Raw genomic sequence first — 25,745 nt, forward strand, 5'->3', positions numbered from 1 at the left:
GACAAAACAGGCGTATTGCGTGAACCCATTAAATTTAATACGTCATTAAAACCAACGTGGAAGTAAACTGTAGGTTTTTAAAAGCATTTTTACTGAAATTATTTTATTTATACTAATGGAATTGTAAACGTTTGTATACGTAGGTTGATAACGGTCACATCAGCGTTAATTTTAATGTTCATACGTAGCGTTAAATGAGAATGGTAAAGTGCGAGCCACCCTGTATATTCGTTGACGGTCCGTTTAGCCATGTCCAGCCATTTTCTTCTTATCTGTTATTGTATTTATATTTTAATTCTACCAGTGAATTCTTAGCAGCCCCAGTCACTACCAGGATACCATGGAAGTTTAGAAGTAGTGTTCGGGTAGGTGCGTCAACCGTTCGGTTCTGTGATAATTTTTCTATGAGGGTGTTCTGTTTGATGACTGTCCAGCTGTTTGCCATGTTGATGAGCCATTTTGCTAAATTGAGTTAATAATGTAACTTAAACATATTTTAATATTAATACTTACAGAAATAACGACCAGCGAATTCCCAGCAGCCCCAATAACTACTAGGATTCCATAAAAGGTCAGAAGAAGGGTTCTAGTAGGTTCGTCAACCGTTCGGTTCTGGGAGAATTTTTCTATCAGGGTGTTTGGGTTGATAACGGTCCGGTTCGCCATGTCGATGAGCCATTTTGCGGACGTGTTAAACGTCAGACTCATGTTGGCATCCAGCCGCTGAAACAAAAAAGAAATGTAAATATTTACTTTAAAATAGAACCCATTTAAAAAGTAATCGATCAATGCTTAATTCAACCGAAGGTTAGCAAATACATTTTTGATAAGCGGCAACTGGACGTGCAAAAATATTTATTTCGATGGCTGAGTTTAATTCGACACTACAATTTCTTCGAAACTAGAATGGAGGGAGCTTAGGCCGAGGATAAATAAATATAAATATTTCTGCCTATATACGTCCCACTGCCGAGCACAGGCCTCCTCTTATGCGCGAGAGGGATTGGGCTATATAGTCCCCACGCTAGCCCAATGCGGTTTGGGGACTTCACATATATACCTTTGAATTTCTTCGCGGATGTATGCGTTTTCTCACGATGTTTAGGATAAATATATAAGAAATAGTGGTAATACTCAAAATCCAGAGCTGGTTCGATCCTTATATGGTAAAACAGGTCCAAGATTTTATTTCTTTTCCGTTGCCATTTTTCATAGACTTTATATGTATTAAATTGACGTTTAAGGGTCCCATGTTCCATTTCTGAAGTCGGTTCGTGTCCGCGCTGCGTGGTTTCTGTTTTTCTAATTTTCTTCTTCCGGTTGTATTTTATCGCTGGACTCTGTGTGTGTTGTGTAAGGTTCGCTTTTGCTCGGCGGTGCGGGACTCGGTTTGTTGTGTATTTACCTTTTTCGGATATCTGGGCAATCTTACCGAAATGTGCCTGTGATAGCGGGTACGCATCTTCTTCGGATATCTGGTTATTTTCACGGTAATCTACACGGATTCGGTACTGACCTGACGGTTTTTCCACTGGTACCACGGGGAAACTATGTGGGCTGTGTGACCTCTCGATCACGCCCTGTTGAAGTATGTCACTCACGTGTTTGCCGGTTATTTCTTGCTGTTTCGGATTTCGCGGATTGTATCTCTGTTTTACGGGTCCTGTGTGCTTTAGTTCTATTCTGTGATGTACCTTTGTGAACGGTGTGGTTGACTGCTGTTGACTGGATTCGGCGGTTATGCTATTCTGGTTTTCTTCTGGAGTGTCTACTTTTTGCTTGTCCTCTCCGTTTTTCCGTTTTTTTCTCTGGGTATTCTTGTCATCGGGGTCTTCTTCGTCTTGGCTCTCTCCTGGCCATTTTATTGACATTCCAAGTCGTTTCAGGACGTCCATTCCTATTATAATGTCCATCGCTGACGGCAGCACCCTCAGCCAGTGTCTGATTTTTACCTCTTTGACTTCTATGTCGACCAACAAGTTGTTGTGGGTTTGTGTCCTGGTCCCATTCGCTAGTATTACTTCTCTTGTTTTTAGCTTATTTTGGTACGCGATGTTCTTACATTCATTATATACTTGCTGGTTGATGTACGAGTTGGTGGATCCTGTGTCTATTACGCCTCGGTATTTTCTTCCCATTATGTGCAAATCGGTGTATATGCGGTTGTCGCTCGCCTGTGGGCTGTCAGCTGCTCCTAGCTTTTCCTGCCCTATCCAGGTTGCTTTCTTGCAGCATGTCCTGCTTAGCACTCCCAGTTTTCCACACTGGCTACAAAATACTTGGCGCCTGCCTCTGCAGGCGTCTGCGTTATGTCCCGGTTTCCCACGGGACCAGCAGCTGGTCTTGGGGTCATACTTCGGATGCACTGTGTGGCTCGTACTCTCTCTCGGTTCGGGTTTCGGTTTCTGGTTGTCGCTGCGTCGGTCGTCCCTACCTTGGGTCGTTTGTTCGCTACTTGCTTGTTTGTCCTCCCTCCATTTGTTGTTGTCGCTGGCGTCTCGCCACGCTCCTGGCGACGTCGTTGCACCGTACGTGGGTGTCCTTATATTTTCATACTCGGTTCCTAATTTCAATAGTTCTGGTAAGGTCTTATAGTCTTGCCTTTTGATGTATAGCTTGTAGCTATGTAACATATTCTCGTGGATGCGGTGTAACTTCGCTGCTTCGTCGAGACTTCCGTACCTACGCATCAGCGTCAGAATGTCTGTGACGTAGTCGGTAAACCTCTCCTGGTCTCCTTGTTTTCTAGTGACAATTTTGGCTATGAGATCCTCTTCATAATTGGCCGGGTAGTAGTACAGCTTAAATGTTTGCAGGAATTGATTCCAATCGGTCCATGAGTCTACGTAATTTCTGTACCACAGGAGCGCTCTGCCCTGCAGGATGCGTGGTAGTGCGGGCAGTATGTCCTCTTTTCCGACCTTGCTGGCGTCGATGAGCTCTTCCAATCTTTCGATGAACTCGACAGCGTTGTCTGTAGTTTTAAACGAGAGGTTCCATTCTTTTATTAATTTTGTGATCACCTTTGCATTGTTTTCCGCCATTTTATCGGCTTCTTCCTCTTTCAGGATCTCCACCAAGCCCTTGCGTATCTCCTCTACGGTTAAGTCTTCAGTCGGTACGCCACGTGCCGTGGCTTCTTGTATTAATTCGGGTTTTTTCAGTCGGTATATCCAACTTGTAGGCATTTCTAATACCTACCGGTAAGCAGCGGTATACGGTATTTTTTTTTTTTTTTAACCTTATTACTTGGATGGAGCGTGTCGGGGGTCCTGGTGTACCTCTGTGCGGGCTAGGTGTACTCTACGGGTGGGCGGGATGCGACAGTCCCAGTTGCCTCGGTGCGGTGATGCTACGTGTAGCGGCTGTATGGAATATATGAGTACACGGGGCGGTATATGTTAAATATTTATTTATTTATTTATTCTGTCCTCTCTCGAGCAATGGTTCCTTCCAGGATACCTTATGGACTCCTACGTGAGTTTTTTCGTCGGGCGCCAGATGTGATGGGGTCACGTTCGCCGGGGCGGGCGCGGCCTCATACACCTCCCTTGTTCCAGACGGGAGCAAGGGTTTCCTAGTTAGCTCAGAGGAGAGAGGAAACACAGGTTTAATGCTGTAATACAAATCGGCGGGCTTTTATGCCGGTTTATTATAAATCAAGATTCCTTAGGTCTAGGTATCCTAAGCTAGGTACGACGCAGGGTGGCTTCTAATTATCGCAACGGTACGGCGCGGACCCTAAGCTACTCGCGGATTCGGGAACGGTATCCCCTAAGAGTGAAGGGGATGGCGAGACGGGAAGGATATGCGAATCGGGGGGGAGCGCCTAGGGTGCCTACGCGTCTAAAACACGCCGGCTCTGACCAGGGCGATAGGGAGTATTAAGGGTGCCTACGCGTCTAAAACACGCCGGCTCTGACCAAGATACAGGGTAGGACAGGTTACGTAATCCAGGTGCCTACGCGTCTGAAAACACGCCGGCTCTGACTGGGCTACGGGAATCAGGAAGGGTCGGAGGGCAACCGGGTGCCTACGCGTCTGAAAACACGCCGGCTCGACCGGGAGATCAGCTGTCCTCACTGCGGAAGGCGGTGAGCCCAACTGACGCTGTTGTATGGGCGCGCGCCGCTTTTATACTCTCGGCACGGCGCGCGGCGGGTGGGGCGAGTGGGCTGGCACTCGATCGGTGGCCGCGGCTCGATAGGTAGCTCCGCTGTCTGTCACGTGGCCGTTGCATGATGTTGTAATGCGCGGCTAGGCGCGCCATTACATCTTTAATATTGACATTGTAAATATCTAGTTGTATAGGTAGTATGTTAGATTCTGTTTTATATTTTATTTCTTTTGTTCTTTATTGTTATTTTTATTATTTTTTGTATTATTTTGCATGCCAGTTGATGGTAAAATTAGTGAATCTTGTATTTCATGTATATGTATAACCAACTTATGCACCATATTTTAGGCAGAATAAATGATTTACTTACTTACTTTACTTTACACATGCTGAGCCTAACTTTTACGTTGTAACACGATAACAGTTACTTCACCAAATATATCTCTGAAAGTACAATGTATCAGTAACAGTAATTTGTCACGTACAGCGGCTTATATCCGGGAATTTGGGGTGATCGCCCGGGATAATTCAGGATAAATTCGGCAGCTTAGTTACCTAATTATACTAGTGGATTACTACGAAGGTCATTACGTGTTTATCCTATATTCATTTTAATATTGCAAAAGATTGTTAATGATGACGCAAACGTTAACGATGTACATTTAGCAGCAAAAGTAGCTACGCGGGCCGAGTGCTTAAAATGATCTACACACGAACTATGTGAAGAGAATAAGGTTCTGTGTAGATCATTCTGAACGTGTTATTCTGCTTAGCTACTTCTGCTGCTGACTATATAGGTACAACATGTAGTTAGAAACACTAAATGTGATGTTCTCAATCTTAGGTACCACTTTGTCGCTTACTATAAGGACGAAATTGGCTTGTATCTTTATACAAATAACCTGTCAGAGCGTACTTATGGCAAGCCACGATGTGGTACCTATGGATTGAGAACGTAATAAATACTCTCATATTTTTTAGGGTACCGTACCTCAGAAATAAACGGAACCCTAATATGATCATTTAGTTGTCCGTCTGTTCTTTTCTTAATTTTAAACACTCAGAACCTTGCTACCCCCTAGAACAGTGAAAAAAATCTTCTAAGTCAACGCAATCTATAGTTTGTCAAAGGACTATCTTATTTCAAACATAGAGAGAACCATACTATCTTTATCTTACACTAGTACTAGCACCCAAAAGAAAAGGATGAGTATAGTTTGTTTTGTTCTTATTTACTGACAATTTGGTTCATTGACCAGCTGTGTACACGGCACACGGTGGTTAAAAAATAAGTGCACTCCCGTTGCCAGGGAGGTTTTGGGTTTTTTTTTTATGATGAATAGGCAGGCGTTTGACCACGATCCCACCTGATGGTAAGTGATGATGCGGTCTACGGTGGAGGCGGTGGAGCAAGCTTACCTATGAGATACATATTAACTCTTGCCTTGAAGAGCCAGATTGTACTCATGCGGAAAAACAGACTCGGGCAGGGCGTTCCACTCCTTGGCACTCCTTGGGATTATACTGATTTCTTGGTTGGTCCCATAGTAAAAGTGCTTAGTATAATCCCAAAACCCTCCTGGCAACGGGAATGTACTTACTTTTTAGCCACCCTGCCCTTTATAAGGCGACCGTTTACGCTCCGTTTATGGCGCATATTTTGACGCCCGCAATGGTATCAAAACCCTATGGGACTTCCCGTTGACAGAATCATAAAAGGTGACAAGAAACAATTCCATGTAGTATAAGTAAAGGAAAAAATCCGAAAACTGTAAATTTGTAGTTACAACATTAAATAATTACTTTCTGCGATTATACTCATTTGCAATTAGTAAACTAACCGTGAGCTATTATGTCGATCTGACCGGCTAGCATGAGTTGCGTTCTCGCATGCGAGTCCATACTTGAAGTCGCGCTGGATGTATGTACATAGTCGCGCGCGAGAACGCAACTCATGCAAGGTCTGACTTACACTTGACCAGTTTTTTATTAACTAAATACTAAACTAATTCGCGGTTTAGAAAAATATCTACATTTCCAATGTCTTTAATTTAAAAGTCCTTGTTATTTAAATTAAATTAAAAAGTTCTTGTAAATTAAAAAGTATGGATAAAGAAAAATAATAATAAAAAGAAATCAAAGAGCGAGGTTTCTCGTCCGTTCCATTTTGCTCTTGATGTGAACACTCGAGTAACTAATGTCTGGATCCGCTTCTGTATTTACCAATTTGATAAGGTTTTCATCATATTTTGACACAGTCTCGAGTAGTGTCATAAAGGATGACTCACGTTAGACCGGGCCTTGACCGGGCCGGAGCTTCCGGCGCTTACTTTTCTATGACATGACAGGTGATCACGTGATGCTTTCCATAGAAAACGAAGCGCCGGAAGCTCCGGCCCGGTCACGGCCCGGTCTAACGTGAGTCATCCTTAAGGCATCTCACGCGCGCCAATAAGTGTGAAATGAATCTTGCAGGCTTCAACATCATAAATGGATATGGATAAGGTTCCTAATTCGGAGTCAAAGCCGCAGCAGTAACGTCGCAACAGTAATGTAGCTGCAGTTGTCATCCGAACGTCACCTTAAGCGGTGACTGGTGCAATGGTGCACGGTTATCAAAATATTTTTTTTAATTAAAGGAACCGATTTACACCTCCGGCAAGACTCGAACCTGCGACCATTGGAACACCGGTCGAATCGCTACTGCCAACTGAGCCACGGAGGCCTACCAGATTTGCGAAATTTTTCCATTCCTTACCTCAACGCCTTAGGGTAGCGTATAGCAACATCTTTGCATCTGGTAGGCCTCCGTGGCTCACTTGGCAGAAGCGATTGTACCAGTGTTCCAATAGTCGCAGGTCTGAGTGCCGGTGTGATTTTTTTTTCAATTTTTCATTTAATTAAAATAATTGTAGTAACGCTCGCAGATGTTTCTGCTTGATAGGCCACCAAACGAAGCCCAAAAATTGCCATTCAGCGGAAATAATTCGTGTAACAGGACATTTTTTGCTATGGGCCACCGTTTACGAGTTATTTACGGAAAGCTAAAAAAGGGACCTTTACACCCCCCTCTACCCGTCAGCTTCACCCCCATCCATCAGTACTTTTAGTATGTTGTTTCAGTCACCTTTATCTACAACTATGCCAAAATACTCTTACACACGAATTATTTCCCCCGATTTTCCTTCGTTTGGTGGCCTATGATTAAAAAAAGATGAAAATTAACTCAAGGTCGTGTCACAATAAAATGAAAAATATAAAAAAATCGTGTGACAGAATAGGCCTCGTAGACTCGAACAAAGGTTTCCGCCCTGATTCAGTCAGAACTTTAAGATTCCATTCAGGCTTTGTGAGGCTTTGATGGATGGCTGGTATTTATAACGCTAATGTCGGATTCAGGGCATTTAGGCCCATTGAGTTACCTATTATTTATTATTATAAAGAAGCCATACCAAATAATGAAATTGTCGCAATCACAACTTGTACTACGCGACCAAAACGTCGTAAGCGTCGTATTATTCATGGCGCTTACGCGTTTAGATCGCGAGATTCATGTTCCGCTTCTATGGTTTGTTGTCAAAACAACGTCAACTCATGGCGCCAAATACTCTCTGTGCCGGTTTTATAATTACGTTAGTAATAATAGTTCAATGTTTAGGCCATATTTAGTACTCGAGTAATGAAAAAGATTTTATGAATTGAAAAAGGTAAAGGATGGAGTTAAACGCCCTCACAGGATCACACACACACATCGGCTTTCTTATTGCGCGCTCGCTTACAGCTTGCGCGCACAATATCGCCTTGTGTGTAATGACCAACGTAGCACACTTGTATCACAATGTACTATACTGTCATGCATTCTTAACGCGAATAACTATAGCGACGTGTGACTTCCATAATCAAGTTGGTAAGTAAGAATCCATAACCAAGTTAGTGAGTATAGCCCGGTTCACATTTCTCTGATGCACACTGCGTCAGACAAATGTGCACGCAATCATATTAGATGTATGAAACCGATATGCGTCACGACACAACACAACACGACACGTCAGACAAATGTGGATCGGACTTAAGAAAGCTAATACTAACTATATAACTATAACTTTAACTTTCTTATCATTTGATATTTTACAAGTTCCTTTTCATTGAAATATTGTGAGGAACCCAGACTAAATGATGACTCACGCTAAGCCGGTCCAGGCCCGGGCCGAGGCGTCTAACACTTAGTTTTTTATAGAAAACTTCGGTGATCACGTGATGCTTTCTATCCGTTTAATTCCAATAAGGTCCAATTCTCCCTTGATTCTTCAAGAAGCGGGTATTTCTGGTTCTCAAGGGTCGGCAACGCTTGTGGCCCCAAGTATTCTCACTAAAAAATCCCTATTTTGAGGTAAATATGCTTTTAAGCAAAGATCGCGATTGTTCCTTTTCTTTTGTGAGTAATTCTATTGAAAAACGCCCTTGGCTTAGGATAATTTACATACGTTTACATCATAAAAGTACGTATATGAAAAGAGACCTTTGTAAAAGGGTTTCGGTCGTTTCACAGACTGCCCCCCGTAGAATTCGTATTCGAATGTGAAAAAATTACAAAAGCCTAGTTGCCCTAGGTACTACATTATATATCATCATCATCATCATCATCATAATTTAAGAGCATGGCTCTTGTCGGTGGAGTATGCGCCAGTTTTCTCGGTCCTCGGCCAGGTTCTTTAGGTCCCTGTAAGACACGACATTTGCTTTCGCTTTCAGTTGTTGTGTGTAGCTTGCTCGTGGTTTTCCGCGGCCTCTTCTCGCACATTATGTATGACTTATTGAAATATTGATGTTTATTTATTTATTAATTACTTATTAAACATTAGTAAAATAATTTAATATTATTGTGTATGTCATCTCTAACATCTAATTATATCATCGATTAAAGCTAAATTTTCTCTTAGAAAAATTACCCGAAAACATTCGCGGGGAAGATTCCCCGTAATTTACGGTAATTTTTAATCTAGTTCCTATTTTCAGGTTTTTTTGAAAATTTCAGTTCAGATTCAGTAAAACGTAAACTGATCTCTAAAGCCTATTATAGCACATAAGACTACATGAATGATGAAACACCGTGGGATTGTGATTGAAAATAATTAATTAGTAATTATTGTGTTAATAATGATGAAATTGATAATTCAATGAATACCTATATTAGGTAATCTGTATTTTTTGACATTTAGATTTTTAATCTAGAAAGTTTCTAGACTAGTATTTTTTATACAATTTTGGTGTCTGACGATCCTTTTGTGAATTCTTATTATTAAGTTTGACATATCTATAATAATTCAATGTTTTTAAGAATAATAATAACTGCATCAATAAATTGCTCTGATATTTAGATTAAGGTAATATTTAAAACTTGACAATTTAAAAGTGCTTGTTGCTAGGCCTATTTGAATAAAGATTATATTGACTTTGACTTTGACTTTGATTGTATTACCTAAATAGAACTTATTTCTGTAAATAAAACTTTAAAAAAAAACAGACAACTTTCTCGATAATTACCCGTGCGGAGAACGTTACCGCGTAATTTACCCGACGATTCTCTCTGTTCTCGTAATTTACGGTAACGGCACATCACTAAGTCTACATCTGTCCACTTTTACTGCTTGATATTATACTTGTATTTTTAAAGGTTACATTTTAATTGCGACTTTAACATTACTACTGCAGCTTTGCGTCGAAGCAGTGAAAAATAGGTGATGCCGCTGTCCCTTTTTTTTAAAGTTCCGAATGAGTTGCTTACTTTGCCGAAAAAAAAAACGACCTAGCCCGACAGCACGCTTAGCAAGACTTGTGTGACACATGACGATATTACAAGTTACAGATAAGTAGTTAGACTTATAAATAGTTACACACATAAGTAGTTGTATAGATAAATACGTGCACAAGTAAATGCCTTCACCGTGATTCGAAGCCTCTACTTTCGTAGGCAGGGCAATTTAAAAGTACGGGAGCGAAAAAGGGAGGAAATTATTTAAATAATTGTAGAATTTAGATAAGTTAACGGCATCCTATACTCTGATTTGTAATTAGATTCCAAAAAACTAACCTCACTTTTTCTCTTTACCGTATGTTTTAAGAAACTAAACAAAGCTAAAAGAATACATCTATATTTATTTTAAATGCTAGAGTATGCAAAATTGAAATTTGAGTTTACTTCTTTACATATTTTCCATTATTACGAAAGAAAAAGGATCTGAGTGAGGTTAGTTTTTTGGAATCTAATTACAAATCAGAGTATAGCCGGTAGCGACCCGGCACGGTCTACAAAGTAGGTGGTCCCATTTATTTGCGCGTTTTATAGATATTTTTTTAAATAATTTGCTATCTAGCGGTTAGGTGATCTATGGGTCTCTTACATAGATTTAGAAGTGAGCAGATGTCCGTTGTTTATAAATGAAGGGTTCCAGATTTTATCGTTCTAATCCGATTTTAATGTCCAGCTGAAAACGTATATTAGAATCTCTAAAACGGGCCCGAAATCTACATTAATGACATCGTCTTTAAAATATTGCGAGGAAGCTTTTCAAATCCGTTATACGAGTATGTAGATTTATCGAAGCACACAAATATGTGAAAAGGTACCACATTGTAGCTAGTCGATAAGGTTGATTTCAAATTGATGCTATATGGAAATAGCGCCTTATTGACAACCGACAATAAGTACCCTTTTGCTTGAGAATGGCACATATCTTCTTAGAGTTTTTAGGTAAAGCCTGACCAGGGATATATGATCACGCGCCATGTTACGGAATTTCACTGGGACTAATTTTTTCATACTATACTGAACTGTCACCCTATAAAGTCGTCGTCAATAGAACTTGCAAACAATTTAAACAAATATGACAGATATTGCTAGCGTTTGGCACATAACCTAACATTTTTACGAAGGTTATTTTAGCTGAAATATTAATAATTAACATTTAATTTAACTAAAAAATTATATAAATTAAACATATGATAGGCATATGATTATAGGCAGTGCCGAACAAGCCCTGTTTCTACTTGTTATCAATATCAGTATGTTATAATTAATGGAACTATAGGTCTTATTGTATATCTGCAAGTTTAAACTTATCTGTATGTGACTGTTTGTTTCCTAAATAAATAAAAAAAAAAAAAAATATATGATTATATTATTCATGTAGAAATTTTACTTCGCTCAAAAGTTACGTTTTTTTTTTGTTTCTTCTCTCAGTGCACCCACCTTGACGCTTTTCTGTTTAGCCCTGGGTTGACTGGTAGAGAATGCCTATAATGGCATTAAGTCCGCCTGTTTTACACTTTTTAAGTGCAATAAAGTTTAAAATAATAAATAAAATATTTAAGTATATAGACTGTTGATAAGGTCATTTACGAAGTAATGAAGGTAAAACGGTTTGTTAACATTGTTTGCAAGTTCTATGGACGACAACTACAAAAGCATGAACAGCGCCCTCTTGACATTGATCATCTGGTCAGGCTTTACCTATATGAAAAAAAAATGTAGGTACTGCTTACGGATACAAAACATTAATAAAATATGTAGTTTGTAAAAAAAATCCGCACCTATTTATTACTGATTTATTTCTGTTTGTTCCGAGGGTTAACTAGGAGAATGCCTTAGAAGTACGCATTTTGCTGGATTTTTACTAAATCCTATTACAAAACAAAACATATTTCGTATTCTTCATAATTTTGTGTATCTTTATTTTCTTCGTGTTTACCGATATAAGATATAAATCCCACTATCTTTACCATCCATTCTAGTAGATATTTCGGTAGTCTAAGAGATTTTACCATTTCTTCGGCAAAAATAACCTTTTAAAAGCTTATTGAGATTTCATGTTGCCTAACGGGTAATATTACACAAATCGCATTTAAACTATCGTGAGACATATTTCAAAATACACGACGCACAACCGCCGCGGACACTCGTGCCTGAGGAAGGATTCCCAAAGAATCCGAAACATGTCGCCAAAAGCGACTAAAAATAATAGTGAGTAAAAACCGTACTGATAAATATTACACAAATCGTCCACATTTTTTTTTTATAGTTTTCATATTATTTCCTTACCCAGGCCCAGTAACATGCGACAGTGCTATCTCATTTACTCCGATACTACCTATAGACAGTGTCTGCGTTTTAGTTATTGACATGCCAGCCTCTTAAAATAGGCCTCCATCGTCGACGATTAATTGTATTTGTGAACGGTTATTTTTTCAGATTTAATAATTTGTTATGGTTTTAAACTGGTTTTGTGACTCCGTATAAGATGAGTAGTCTAAGGAAAAAACATGCCTCGGAAATCTAGAAAAAATTATTCTCGGACAGATGGCGCCTACCTTTGGCCTATCGTGAAAGAACATGGGTCAAAATCATATAAAAATAATAAATAAATCATCATTCGCTTGCCCTTATCCCATAAAAAGAATATATAAATACAAATAAATAAATAAATTATCCACGTAAAAAATGTATACATTAATTTTTTTGGTATTTTTATACATTTTCATGCTTAGTTTTAATCGTGTCTATAGATGGCAGTAAATTTAGTGTGACTACAAAATTTACTATGACAGTAACCCTCTATACTATATAATCTTTTTGGTCTTGCTGATTGGTGCGCATCTCAAGTGTGATTCTCACTTTATTTTTCCTGCACAAATCAGTGTTAGCGAACTTCAAGGACATTTCAAACTAAGATCAAAACTGTAACAAATTGTTAAATCTGAATTGGGCTTGAAGTTTGTTAGCGTTATCGAATTTAAAATGCCATAGCCATCATCAATTTGTCGTCGGAAATTTCTAAAATAAGCGTAATAAAAAGCGGAATAATAAGCGTAAGCGTAATATAGTTACTAATAATATTATACTCATGTACTTAAATTTAAAATATTTACAGAAATTAAGCTTTAGGAGTGTACCTGGGTTGTTATAGTACAGTCAACAAATTGAATTACCTACCCATATCATACTTTGTCACAGTGACAATAATATGAGGTCTCTAGCGACTTTCATATTAATTATTACTGTGACAAGGTGTACAAAATAGGTTGGAAATAAAATTCGACTGTACTTATAAAATGGCGTAGAATCCAATTCGTTGCGCTCATGGAGACTATATAAAGGAGCCAAATATCTATGTATGAAAAGTGTCCATCAAAAAACAGTAATTAGGCGGCGCCACCATACAGCGAAATACTACCAAAAACAACCTACGTAATTTGGTCGGGTTATTTATTGCCTTATGTCCCAGAGCCTAACTAGCGCCACCGGAGAGATTAGGAACTATTATTTAAAGCTAAAAGCGATCACTTTTGCAATAATTCTGCCTTAAGAGATTGGCATCCTTTCTATACCATCCATAGTTGCGCTACTCAAATCATAAGCTACAAGTAATTGTACTTATGTGTGGTAACCTGGTGCTTCTTGGAAATGCTTCATAATGCAGTTGTCATGATTTATTTCTGTTTCCATTAAAGATAACAGTTGAATAATAATTCTACTGTGGCAACATTATTACGTTACTCATTATTATTTACAAAGACGGGACTTAATCGCGTAAAATAAGTATTAAACCCACCTCCGACATTTCGAGGACGGCGTTGTCCCCGTGGTCTCGGAGAAAATCGTGAAAGTTTAAATCAGTGTTATTATTACGTTACCCCGATTAATACAGCGGTAGTTGTGAAAATAACATTATACTGTTGGCAACACGGTAGTTTTAGCAAGTGGTGGGGACACGGAGTAACTTAGCCAGGTTCGTGCACTTGGGCCGAGGCAGTCGAAAGAATCGATCGAATTCTGTATTAATAAAAGCTAGAGCAAGTTAGTAAAAACTAGAGTAATACGAGAAGCTTAACACAGTGTCTGTGTAGTATGTCAGGTGTATTATTGCTTATTCAAATGGTTTTTAAATTGTGTATTGTTTTTGTATAATTATAATCAATTGTTATTTTCCACTTGACGATCATAATATAAATTCGTATAGATTAGTGTAAAAATAATTTATATTGTAATTTAATATTATGAAATAAATAAATCTAAGTCTAAATCTATTCTGATTTTAATAAAAGGTTATGTATTAGATTTGGACTACTTATGGATCTGATCTCTGTGTCGTGACATTTCTTCAACGAAAAGCGTCACTTTGCACACTGACAGATTGGATCCATAACTAATCCAGATCTAATTCATAACCTGTTGAATCTAACCTAATTGTTAAAATTATAACGTCTGTTAGTCCTCGACGATTTATTGTGTTTGTGAACGGTGTTTACTATCAAGATCTGATCGCAAATTGAAAACTGACGCAAATTGGCCGCCATGTTTACGGCCACAGTCTTGACAACGCAAATTTAATTTATTACAGCAGAAATTTGTTGTCGTTATTGAATTTATACCGCATTTAGCATCGTCACTGCTGAATTTCTGAAATAAACATTCTACAAACGTAAAAAAACTTCGTTGTAAAATTCGGGCAATTTTTTTTTGTTAGAAAAACTTACAGATAGATAACAAGTTAGGTGATGCCATAGAAACAATACAATTTCCACAATTAATAATTACAAGTTTCCACAGATATAAACCGCATAAAGTAGATGGCTTGCGGAATTACATATCTACAAAACTAATAACTTACTAATACTTTACTTATATATATTTTGAAGAAGAAGAAGAAGAAGAAAGACATTTATTCCATTTTGCTTATCTTGTTAGACTATTTATTTCCAAGGGCCCACTCTAAACAAAAAAAAATAATGAAATAAAATGTTAAGGTTGGCACGTTAGAAAAAAAAACCGGCCAAGTGCGAGTCGGACTCGCGCACGAAGGGTTCCGTACCATTACAGAAAAGACAGCAAAAAAATCACGTTTGTTGTATGGGAGCCCCATTTAAATATTTATATTATTCTGTTTTTAGTATTTGTTGTTATAGCGGCAACAGAAATACATCATCTGTGAAAATTTCAACTGTCTAGCTATCACGGTTTATGAGATACAGCCTGGTGACAGATGGACAGATGGACGGACAGACGGACAGCGGAGTCTTAGTAATAGGGTCCCGTTTTCACCCTTTGGGTACGGAACCCTAAAAAATCACGAAGACAAGTCTAACTTTAATAAACTTTAAATTTTCTATATTGTTACCCTGCAAATCATACTGGTATTGAATATAATTGTCAAATAAAAGAACACTAGCTATATATATAGATACTAAATCACTAACATTATTCTTAAATAAAAAATAATAATAATAAAACACAAATTACTCTGTCTAAACTATACTACATCAGCTACTATAGAAACTAATAATAATAATGTCAAATTTCAGCCGTACAAATCGCCCCCGATGCAAAGGTGCCCATCACGCTCGCAGCCTTGCCACGTTGAACCGCGATGGATAACCTTTGCATCAGGAAGGACCCAGAGCGAGGATCCAAACCTATCTTCCGCATGCGTCTCCCCACTTCCCCGAAAAAGGCCTTGTCCTTAGCACACCAGAACCCACAAATTTGTTTAATCCTATAAGTAACAGTTTGCGGGCTCTGTCCTCTAATAGTGTCCATTAATAGTTATTTATTTTATAAACTATAAACTGTAATAGATGTCATATATTAAAGAAAAAGTGACGAAGCCCTCCAGTGGTGAAGGCCTACCACAGAGCCCAGGCCACCACGCCACGGCGGTACCCGTCCCAATTTCTGGACTATATGCCATCTTAGTAAGACTAGGCGTCTTTGACCAGTCTAAAGGCAAGCAGTGCGCGCTTGCACCTCCTAAACAAATTCCTTACGGAATTACGTTATAGCTAGAGCGACTGGTGCTGTCATCTATGAAGAAGTTTTGGAAACAAACAAAATAATTTGATTTGTTTCCAAAACTTGTTCAGTTATTTATTTTACAAGGGGCAAAGTTGTTGTTTAACCCTCATTCTTTAAAACCCTCGCAACGCTCAGGATTCCATTTTCCGCGTATTCCAATAAATATTGGGATCTTTCGCTTGCTCGGGTATCAATATTAGCACTAGCGGTTAAACAACACCTTTGCCCCCTAGTAAAATAAATAACTATTAATGGTAGAGAACAGAGCCGGCAAGCTGTTAGCAAACTCTGTTAAAACATGTATTTAGGGTCGGTTGCACCAAACCATCTGTCACCGTTTTACCGTTTGCTAAATTGTATTGTATGGAAAGTTTCATAGTTCTCTGCTGCTTAACGTTAATCAGTCTTAAATCATTTTACGGTTTAGACTCACTTGTTTTAGTCACTCGCGCGACATGTTTCGGAGAGCCTAGGTCTCCTTTCTCAAGCACTAATAGTGCGAGCAGCGTTCACGACGACCGTGTGTTGCGTACGCAATTGTTAGCAACACTGTTTGTAAGGATCATTATTTATTAATAGCTTATATTTTGATCATTTTTACTTTTACGATTAGCTTAAAAAAGAGTATCAGTTGACCCTTACTTAGTTACAGTGTAGACGTCTTGGAATATGTATTGTAAATTGGTCGTTATTATGTTGGTAACGAACGAATAAAGTTAAAATATTGGTACAAGTATTAGTTTTCATCATCAACCCGGTGGTAACCTAACACAATGAAATGATTTAATGTTAATATGTCTCACAACAGTTTAAATTCGGTTAATCAGTCTGTTAATTATGGTTGGTGCAACTGGCCTTTAACGTTATCTCGTTAAATTGTGACTAATTTTTTATCACTTGTTTATGTCTGCCTCCGCATCCCTTGTTATTTTGTCTGATAGCAGCAAGGTTACTTGGGTGATAGTAGCTTTTGTCCAGACATCATTATCAGTCACCCATAACCCTTATCCTAACATTTGTAATTATTTTTTCGTGTGTAAAATAAGTTTTTCTTTAGAGTATAAATATTAGTTAGTATAGTTGTGGGTAGAGGCCACGCCCAGCTCCACGAAGAGAAATAAGGAAGAAATATATATGAATTCAAAATAAAAAGTCTCTAAATCATTTCCATAAGTTACAATAAAAAATGTCACCATCGCAATTAGCCTCATGCATGAAGTTTATATTTGAACGAAATATGTATTATACGGATGTTTGTTACCGTTATATCATGTTACAAATGCATTTCCGTTTTTAAATTACCATTTAATTACTCAAAATTATAAATAAAAAGTACAAAAATTTGCCCGCGAAAAGCTAGTGAGCGAAACGCTCGAAACGCCACGTGACGTCACGCGTTCGACAGATTAGTGTCATTAGTAGCAAACGTCAGTTGGGCCGCCCAACGTGTGACCTCATCATGCTCTGTCGAATTCGCGCCAAAAATTATGAGCGTTTCAACCGATCAAAAATTTTCAAAATTTTAAATATTTTTTAATAAAATAATGTTAAGGTTTACAAAAGTATTTTTATCATTTCCGGTGTTCCAACGATATAAATTATGAATCCAAAAATAAAAATAAATTCATGCATGGAGCTAATTATGTTTTTTTTTTATTACGCTCTGGGGTTTTTCTACAAACCGTGTTATCAAAATTTGGTTATCAGCTTAGCTCAAATCCCGCTCGAAGCTTAACTTAAATTTACATAACATGTATTAAATCTGCTTCAAGTTTACAACATGAAATAGTATAGACGGCGGATTTCATGCATCAAATAATTTTGTATATATTTTTTTTTAATAGCCTAATTTAGTGTCCCACTGCTGTACAAAGGCCTCCCCTCTTTTCCTTCACTCGACCCTGTCGTTTGTAGTGTCCCGCCAATCCGGATAAAATGCGTCCAAGTCGTCCCGCCATCTCCTTTTCGGCCTGCCTGCACCCCGGCCAGCACCATCTATTGGTGTTCGGTTTTTTTTTTTTACGGAACACCATAAAAAATATTACCTACATAAATTGAAATTATACACAAATCCTTGATCCTTTTCGTTCTTCCAGAAAACAAATACCCCAATTACCCTATTTAAGCATGAAAAATTCAATGCTATCGCAGAACATTTATCATTCCGTACATCTCTTTTCATCAGCGCGCTTTCAACCTTCACATTGTGAATCCGTGGCTTGTGAAAAGTCGTATTACGCATGTAGGTCAAAGGCCTATGATGCTTAAGTTCGGTTCTGCATACAAACGTAGTTCCGCTCTTATTTTTAAACGACTACCTATAGCTAGAGTAAATGAGACAGTCCCTTGACAAACTATAATTGAAAGATTTATGTACCCCTGTCTTTGCATATTTTAATGTACGTGTAATTGCAATACCCTTTTAGGGTAACATGTTGTAACGGAACTATTGTACTTAGAGTAAGACCTGTACACCAACATGAGAGCAATAAATATTCTATTCTATTCTATTCTATTCTATTCTATTCTATTCTATTCTATTCTATTCTATTCTATTCTATTCTATTCTATTCTATTCTATTCTATTCTACTCTGAAACTTGTCTTTTTGTACTTACAATAGTATAAGGTATATTTAGGACTGTAATCAATTTATATAGCTTCAGATACAAAAGTAAAAAAACAGCGAATTTGTTTTTCATACAAAATTTGTTTTTGCTCGTATTCGTTTGTTTTATATACTAGAGCTATATTAACTAATTACAGACCTATATATACCTCATGTAATTGTATGTGCAAAGTTTCATTACATTCCAACACGTAGTTTTAAAATGAGAACGAAACTCCGATTGTATGGGAAGGTGAAATTCGGCCGAGTTTGCCGGGGACTTAAAACGTTGTGTGATTTCTATATAGTCCACATACAATGCCATAACATATAAATCAATAAAATAAATTAATTAAAAAATTAAAAACACGAAAAGCGGAATTTTAAGCAAACTGAAAAGCTAAAAATAATTTTTGATGTTAGTTACATAACTTTATGAATTCGAATTGGAATATAAATGTACACTTACGGTCATTTACAGTAAATACAAAGGTTTATGCACATTTACGATGTGACTGTACCTGTGTATTTTATTTTGATTGCAGTCCCCCCACCTTTTGAACGGGAAAATGCACTACATCAGGAAAGGTAAAGAAAGGCGCGTCTATCTCGGACTCTTCGGGCCTTCGGCTATGTGCGTAGGATAAGTTACAGGAAGCTATATTATATAACACCACCGCACCTTCGTATATACCTAATTGACGAGGTACGGTTCGCACAAGTACACATAAGGGTTCAATGGGTTTGTAGATTACCTTTGGTAGATCATTATGGAGCACTACAAACATTTCACACATAGGTCTTATCAATATAGACTCCGTTAAAGAAGAAACTGTACCGGATTTGCAGTAATGAAACGATACTATGAAATATCACATGATTATTTCCACATTTTTTTTTAATATTACGTCGGTGGCAAACAAGCATACGGCCCACCTCATGTTAAGCAGTCTCCGTAGCCTATGTATGCCTGCAACTCCGGAGGAGCTACATGCGCGTTGCCGACCCGAACACTCCGCACCCTCGTTGAGCTCTGGCAACCTTACTCACCGGCAGGAACACAACACTATGAGTAGGGGTATGGGTAGGAGGGAGTATGGGTAGGGGGTATGGGTATGACCTCGGTCTTTTTAAAACAAGAGTGAATAGGCTGTTACTGAACCGGTGAGCTCCATCTTAGGGCCAGTCTTCACTTTCCATCAGGTGTGACTAGGGCCAATCGCCGATCAGTTTATAAAAAAAAGGGGTCTAGTATTATTTGGCTGCGGTTTTCTGTAAGGTTGTTCTAGATCTAGATCTGGAATAACATCCGCTGTGCTCTGCCCTAACACACAAAGCGAGATGACATTCACAGTGCCCATACCTCTCTTTTAGTAGTTTAAGGACATACCCGGGCCCGGGATTTCAGTTTCGATTGGTGTTTTCTATCAATGCTTGTCATATAAACAAGCATGTTTTGTAAACAATACAAGAGGTAATCACGGTCCATATCCCGGTCAATATAAGTCTAGTGAAACTAACAGTGAATCATTCAAAACTCTTAATGCCTCTCATCTCTCTTAATGCCTGTAGTGATGCTTCATGCGGTTTACTGCCTTTTCGCCGAAAATTGCATTGCAGAATTTCACTTGGCAACCAACTTTTCGCCAAAGTTTCATTTGGCCGAATTTCATTTCCCAACTTTACATAATCCAACCTAACCTAACCCAACCTTTTCATTTCCCAAGTATGGGGTTGCGAAATGAAATGGTTGCGAAATAAAAACTTGCTAAAATTTCATTTGGGAAATGAAACTGATGCCGTAAGTTTGTTGGGAAGTGAAATTTGGCGAAAAATATTTTGGCTAAACGGCGGTATCCCGCTTCATGCTCTGTCTAGTGGACAAGTAATCTATAAATGGGTCTCAAGTTCTCAACTCAAGCACCCAAGAACGGACACGTTACATTTTATTATGTCGTTACTGTTAAGTGTGGAAAATCAATAGCAGACCGACTTAAGTGCTATTGAGACGGGTTGCTGATGCTTCTACTTGCTGAGATCAGTCTTGGGGATGTGACTTTTGTCTCTTTTAAACTGAGTGATTTTAAGAGTCCTCGTCAAGTTCGGCCGAATTTCACCTACAGACCATACAAACGGAGTTTCGTTCTTTAAAACTACGTGTTGTGTTGGATTGTAATAAAACTTTGCACATATAATGACATCAGGTATATCTAGTTCTGTAATTTGTATAAACTGTAGTATACAAAACAAACGAAATAAAGCAAAAACAAGTTTTGTATGAAAAACTTAAATTCGCTGTATTTTTAACATTGGTATCTGAAGCTTCGTAACCTAATACTAGATATACCTTATCCTATTATAAGTCATCATCTTCCTCGCGTTGTCCCGGCATTTTGCCACGGCTCATGGGAGCCTGGGGTCCGCTTGACAACTAATCCTAAGAATTGACGTAGGCACTAGTTTTTACGAAAGCGACTGCCATCTGACCTTCCAACCCAGAGGGGGAACTAGGCCTTGTTAGGATTAGTCCGGTTTCCTTACCATGTTTTCCTTCACCGAAAAGCGGCTGGTGAATATCAAATGATATTTCGTACATAATTTCCGAAAAACTCATTGGTACGAGCCGGGGTTTGAACCTGCGGCCTCCAGATTAAAAGTCACACGCTCTTACCGCTAGGCAACCATAAGTACAAAGTTTTATTATTTTTGTATGTGGGAATTTTGCACATTGTAGTTTTTCTTCAGTCACCCGTTGACCACGAACACTGTAAAGGGTTAGTCCGTTTTCATAGTTTTATTTCATGAGTAACTATCGCGGTAACCGAAGATAATATTGAATCTTTTTATCAGATATAGTTTTTTCAGAATGTCGTTTTAAAATGAGAGCGCAACTTTGTTGTATGAACGGCTAAGTATGCGTCAACAAAACAACAAAAGCTGTTCGTATCGCTTCATCAAAGAAAATAAATGAATGCTGTCAATACTCGTTAATTAACTTGCAAGCATCACATGGCATAATTAAACCCCTCGTCTGACGAAGATACATCACACACTACATCTAGTGTTGTGCGACGGGGATGTTCCCGAAATAAAGGAATCAAAGTGTCTACTTTGCTCCCCACTGGGTACTTAATTGTTCTCCAACAGTTTGGACGTGATTTATATGGACGAATATCGGGATTCATGGACCTTAAGGCCAGTGACGATCTCTTATTCGTTTATAGCTTTCATACTGACGATGACTGATGGCGTACATACTTTAAATATTAAATTGTATTTACTTTAAGAACCGTAATTATCTTTAACCGCTAGCAAAAGTGACAGGGCGTCCAAACTTCGAGCATCTAAATAGACGAAACGATTGACCGGGACATGACATGACAGCTCATAGGTGACAAAGGATACGGACAATCCTGTTTGAATTGTCTGTGACCTTGTCACTGAACAGACCATTTAAATTGTCATACATTTCACATTATTAGAAAAGTCTTAAAATAGAAAAAACTAATTGTGATTCGAAAACTACCTGTTTACAAGGCAAATAACGTTAACCCAATTTTACCTGTCTTTTTTATATATTTTTTTATTTTATAAACTGTATCAGAAACCCTCCAGTGGTGAAGGCCGGATTCGAACCAGCGTCTTTAGCTATCGCGGCTAATGCCATGAAAAGGGCAAGCAGTGCGCGCTTGCACCTACTAAACGAATTTCTTATATACGGAATTACGAATTACGATATAGCTACGGAGTCTGGTGCTGCCATCTATGAACAACTTCAACTTTTTTAATTTAATGTCATTTTAGCATAAATTAGTTTCCTTATTAAATAAATAAATAATATTGCATTGACATATTAAATATATTAATTTTTTTATTTTTATTTGTTATTTAGCAAACGAGCAGACGAGCCGCCTGATGGGAAGCAGTCATCGTCGCCCATGGACGTAAGCAACATCACAGGAGCCACTTAAGCATTACCGACCCTTGAGAGCCCTAAATACCCGCTTCTTGAAGAATCCCATGTCGTAGCACAAAGGAAATACCTCAGGAGGCAACTCATTCCACATTCTGCACGTTCTGGGAAGAAACGAGCGGGATGCCCGCTTATTCATGGTGTGCCATGTGTCTAAGAAGTGAGGATGAGCTTTGCTCCTTTGGCGGGAGGTGCGGTGATAGAAACGAGACGATGGCACCAGATCAAAAAGTTCTTCGGAACATTCCCCATTGTACAGACGGTAGAACATGCAAAGAGAGCCAACGTCTCTCCGAAGACTAAGAGGTTCTAAGCCGTCAGTAAGTTCGGAATTGCCGACAATACGAACTGCCCGACGTTGGATGGAGTCAAGGGGAAGGAGCTGGTATTGTGGAGCGCCAGACCAGAGATGAGAACAGTACTCCATATGGGGTCGAACCTGCGCTTTATATAACAAAAGTCGGTGACCCGGTGTGAAGTACTGTTTGGCTCTGTTAAGCACCCCAAGCTTTTTGGAGGCCAGTTTGGCTTTTTGTTCCAGATGACTACGAAACTGGACTTCGTTCGTAATGTCGACACCAAGTATCCCGATACTTTTGGCGGTGGTAAGGGGAATGCCCTGAAACTTTGGCGCCGTGACAAATGGTTTTTTTTTGGCGGAGAACGCGCAGACTTGTGTCTTACTGGGGTTGAACTGGACGAGGTTACGTCTACCCCATTCGGAGACCTGTTCAAGGGACGTCTCGATCTCAGACACAAGTCGCATCCTGCACTCCGACACCTGCTCAGGGGGGGCGTTTGCACGACCTGTATAACAGCTATCGCCAGTGCTGTCGTCTGCATAGCAATGAATATTGTTAGTTAATAACAAGTTTGGAAAGAAGTGCCATATGCCAAACCCTATCGAAGGCCTTTGCGATATCCAGGCTAACAGCCAGTGCCTCTCCCTTGCTCTCTATGGCGGTGGCCCATCGGTGAGTGAGGTAAACAAGAAGGTCTCCCGCGCCGCGACCACGGCGAAACCCGTATTGCCGGTCGCTAATTAGCTGGTGGTCTTCGAGGTACTTAAGGAGCTGGTTGTTTACCACACGCTCCATTACTTTAGAGAGCAGGCATTAATTACGGGTCGCGAGTATTTTAAGTAAAAAAAAAACGCTCGACATGTTTCACTCCGTACCGAGGAGTATCATCAGGAGCTTGCGTTGACGGTGAATATACGAAATATTGCATTGCAATAATATTGCTTTGCAGTAATCCTAGTAACTTTTAGTATATTAGTAGTTTGAGTATGTTGAAATTTCACCACATATCACCACCAATATTTACCACTCACTAGTACCATCATCACTATTCACTTTGTCGCCAGATATGTGCACGGATGTGTCGATAGTTAATCCTATTAACTAAAAATTACTGGCATCATGTGAAAGTGGGTCAGCACTCAGCTGGAGGGCTGCTGAGCGATTATGGACGGTGCCGCGATTTCTGTGTTTATTTAAATTGGTATATTTTAAAAGATTTTAAAAATAATAACAATTTTTGTTCACCGCTTCTTCTTCTTCTGCTACCATGCCCTAACGGGCGTCTGTGGCCACCTTTGAAAAGTCTTTTCTACTCTTGGCCAGTCTTGTTAGCGTGGCCGCGTCCTTGATGTTTGTCCATTTTTTGATGTTATCGAGCCAGTTCATCCTCCGTCTTTCCCTTCCTCGTTTTCCCTCTATTTTCCACCGCTTAGATGACATAAAATATGTTCAAATAACCTACCTTTTTTTTACTACAAGCTGTAAAACAGTCGGTTAAGAACATTTATAGTTAGCCACGGATATTGTGTGGTATAAAGGAATATTATCGAAAAAAAATCTAGAACAGAAACCTACCTACCTATATAATTTCTTTTTTTGGAAATGAGAAAAAAATAATGAAGTTTGTTTGAAAAACATTTGATATTATTTATTTAATCGCAAGTATAACAGAATCGCTTAATATTCCTTAAATTTGGGAATGTCAGGAACATCACTACAGTCTTTGTCGCTCAGATGTATGGGTGTCGATACTTAATCCTCTCATCTTAAAGGTACTGGCATCATGTGAAACTGGGTCAGCTCTCGGCTGGAGAGTGGAGGGCTGTTGGGAGCGGAGCGATTATTGTCGGTTCTACGTTCTACTCGCGGCCTAATTGGTAATTATTTTGTTTTTACTAGGTTCCGCGTTCCGCGTACAAGTTTTAACTTTTACTCCCTTAATTAAGGTTAAAAAAAACCTATAGTCATCACATAGCTTTCGTATGGTGACAGTTGTCAATGTTGTCATCTCCACATTATTTATAACAATAAAACACAAAATTGTAACACGATCGATTCGATGAAACACTTCCTTCGGACGTATTTTAGTTTATCGCCACTCGTTGCGAATTTCCTACTTTTCGCACTTGTATCGTAATGTACTATGTGTCCCGCACGTGCGTTACCTATGATTTCATTTATTACTAAAATAAAATGACAATAAAATCCTGAAAAAAGGGGGAAATCCCAGGCAGAAAGGCCAGGTCAAGAGCACCCTAAACCGGCGAGCGTGTATGAGGAATGTTATGAAAGTAAAGGAAGCGAAAGAGGTATGTCAGGATCGTAGCAAGTGGAAATCCGTGGTCTCTGCCTACCCCTCCGGGAAATAGGCGTGATTATATGTATGTATGTAAAATGACAATAAAGCACGATAATAAGCAATACCATACCTAAATAATATATATTTACCATGATTCAACAATGCTTACTATGTCGTAAGTGGCAGCGAAATATATATTTATTAATTTATAAATAAAATCCCCATTTATTTACACAATACAATAAAAATGTGCACACTACATAAAAAAATACAGAAATTGAGAAAATCTTAAAAAATAAAATATAATATTTATAAATTGTCTCAAAATGGGGCTCAAGTGGAAGTGTACAGACCCGTCAAAACAATTTCCACTCATAAATTCGCTCTTGTTATAAAATTTTATTGGAGGATTTTACGATTTAATTGGTAAAACGTGCTTTATAACGTAACAAGTAATTATAACTTGACAAGGAATTATGACGTAACAGAGAATCACAACGTTCACTAATCTATGAGAAAATAGTTCAAATAAAAATAAAAATAGTTTAAATAAATCAAAAAGAGTATTCTGTAGAGATTTTTGAGTCTGCCGTTTTATC

The 25,745-nt window shown here is 38.6% G+C and overlaps 1 protein-coding gene across 1 annotated transcript in view; it reads right to left on the bottom strand.

Moving 5' to 3' along the window:
* The window catches only part of LOC134750528 (neuropeptide F receptor), a 95,824-nt gene that overhangs the window by 22,189 nt on the left and 47,890 nt on the right, over positions 1-25,745 (bottom strand). Inside the window, exon 2 of the mRNA XM_063685724.1 lies at positions 514-723. Coding sequence (XP_063541794.1) covers positions 514-723 — 210 coding nt within the window. The remainder of the gene's footprint in view (positions 1-513; positions 724-25,745) is intronic.

The sequence above is a fragment of the Cydia strobilella genome, chromosome 20 (assembly GCF_947568885.1).
Source record: "Cydia strobilella chromosome 20, ilCydStro3.1, whole genome shotgun sequence".
Taxonomy (NCBI): Eukaryota; Metazoa; Arthropoda; class Insecta; order Lepidoptera; family Tortricidae; genus Cydia; species Cydia strobilella.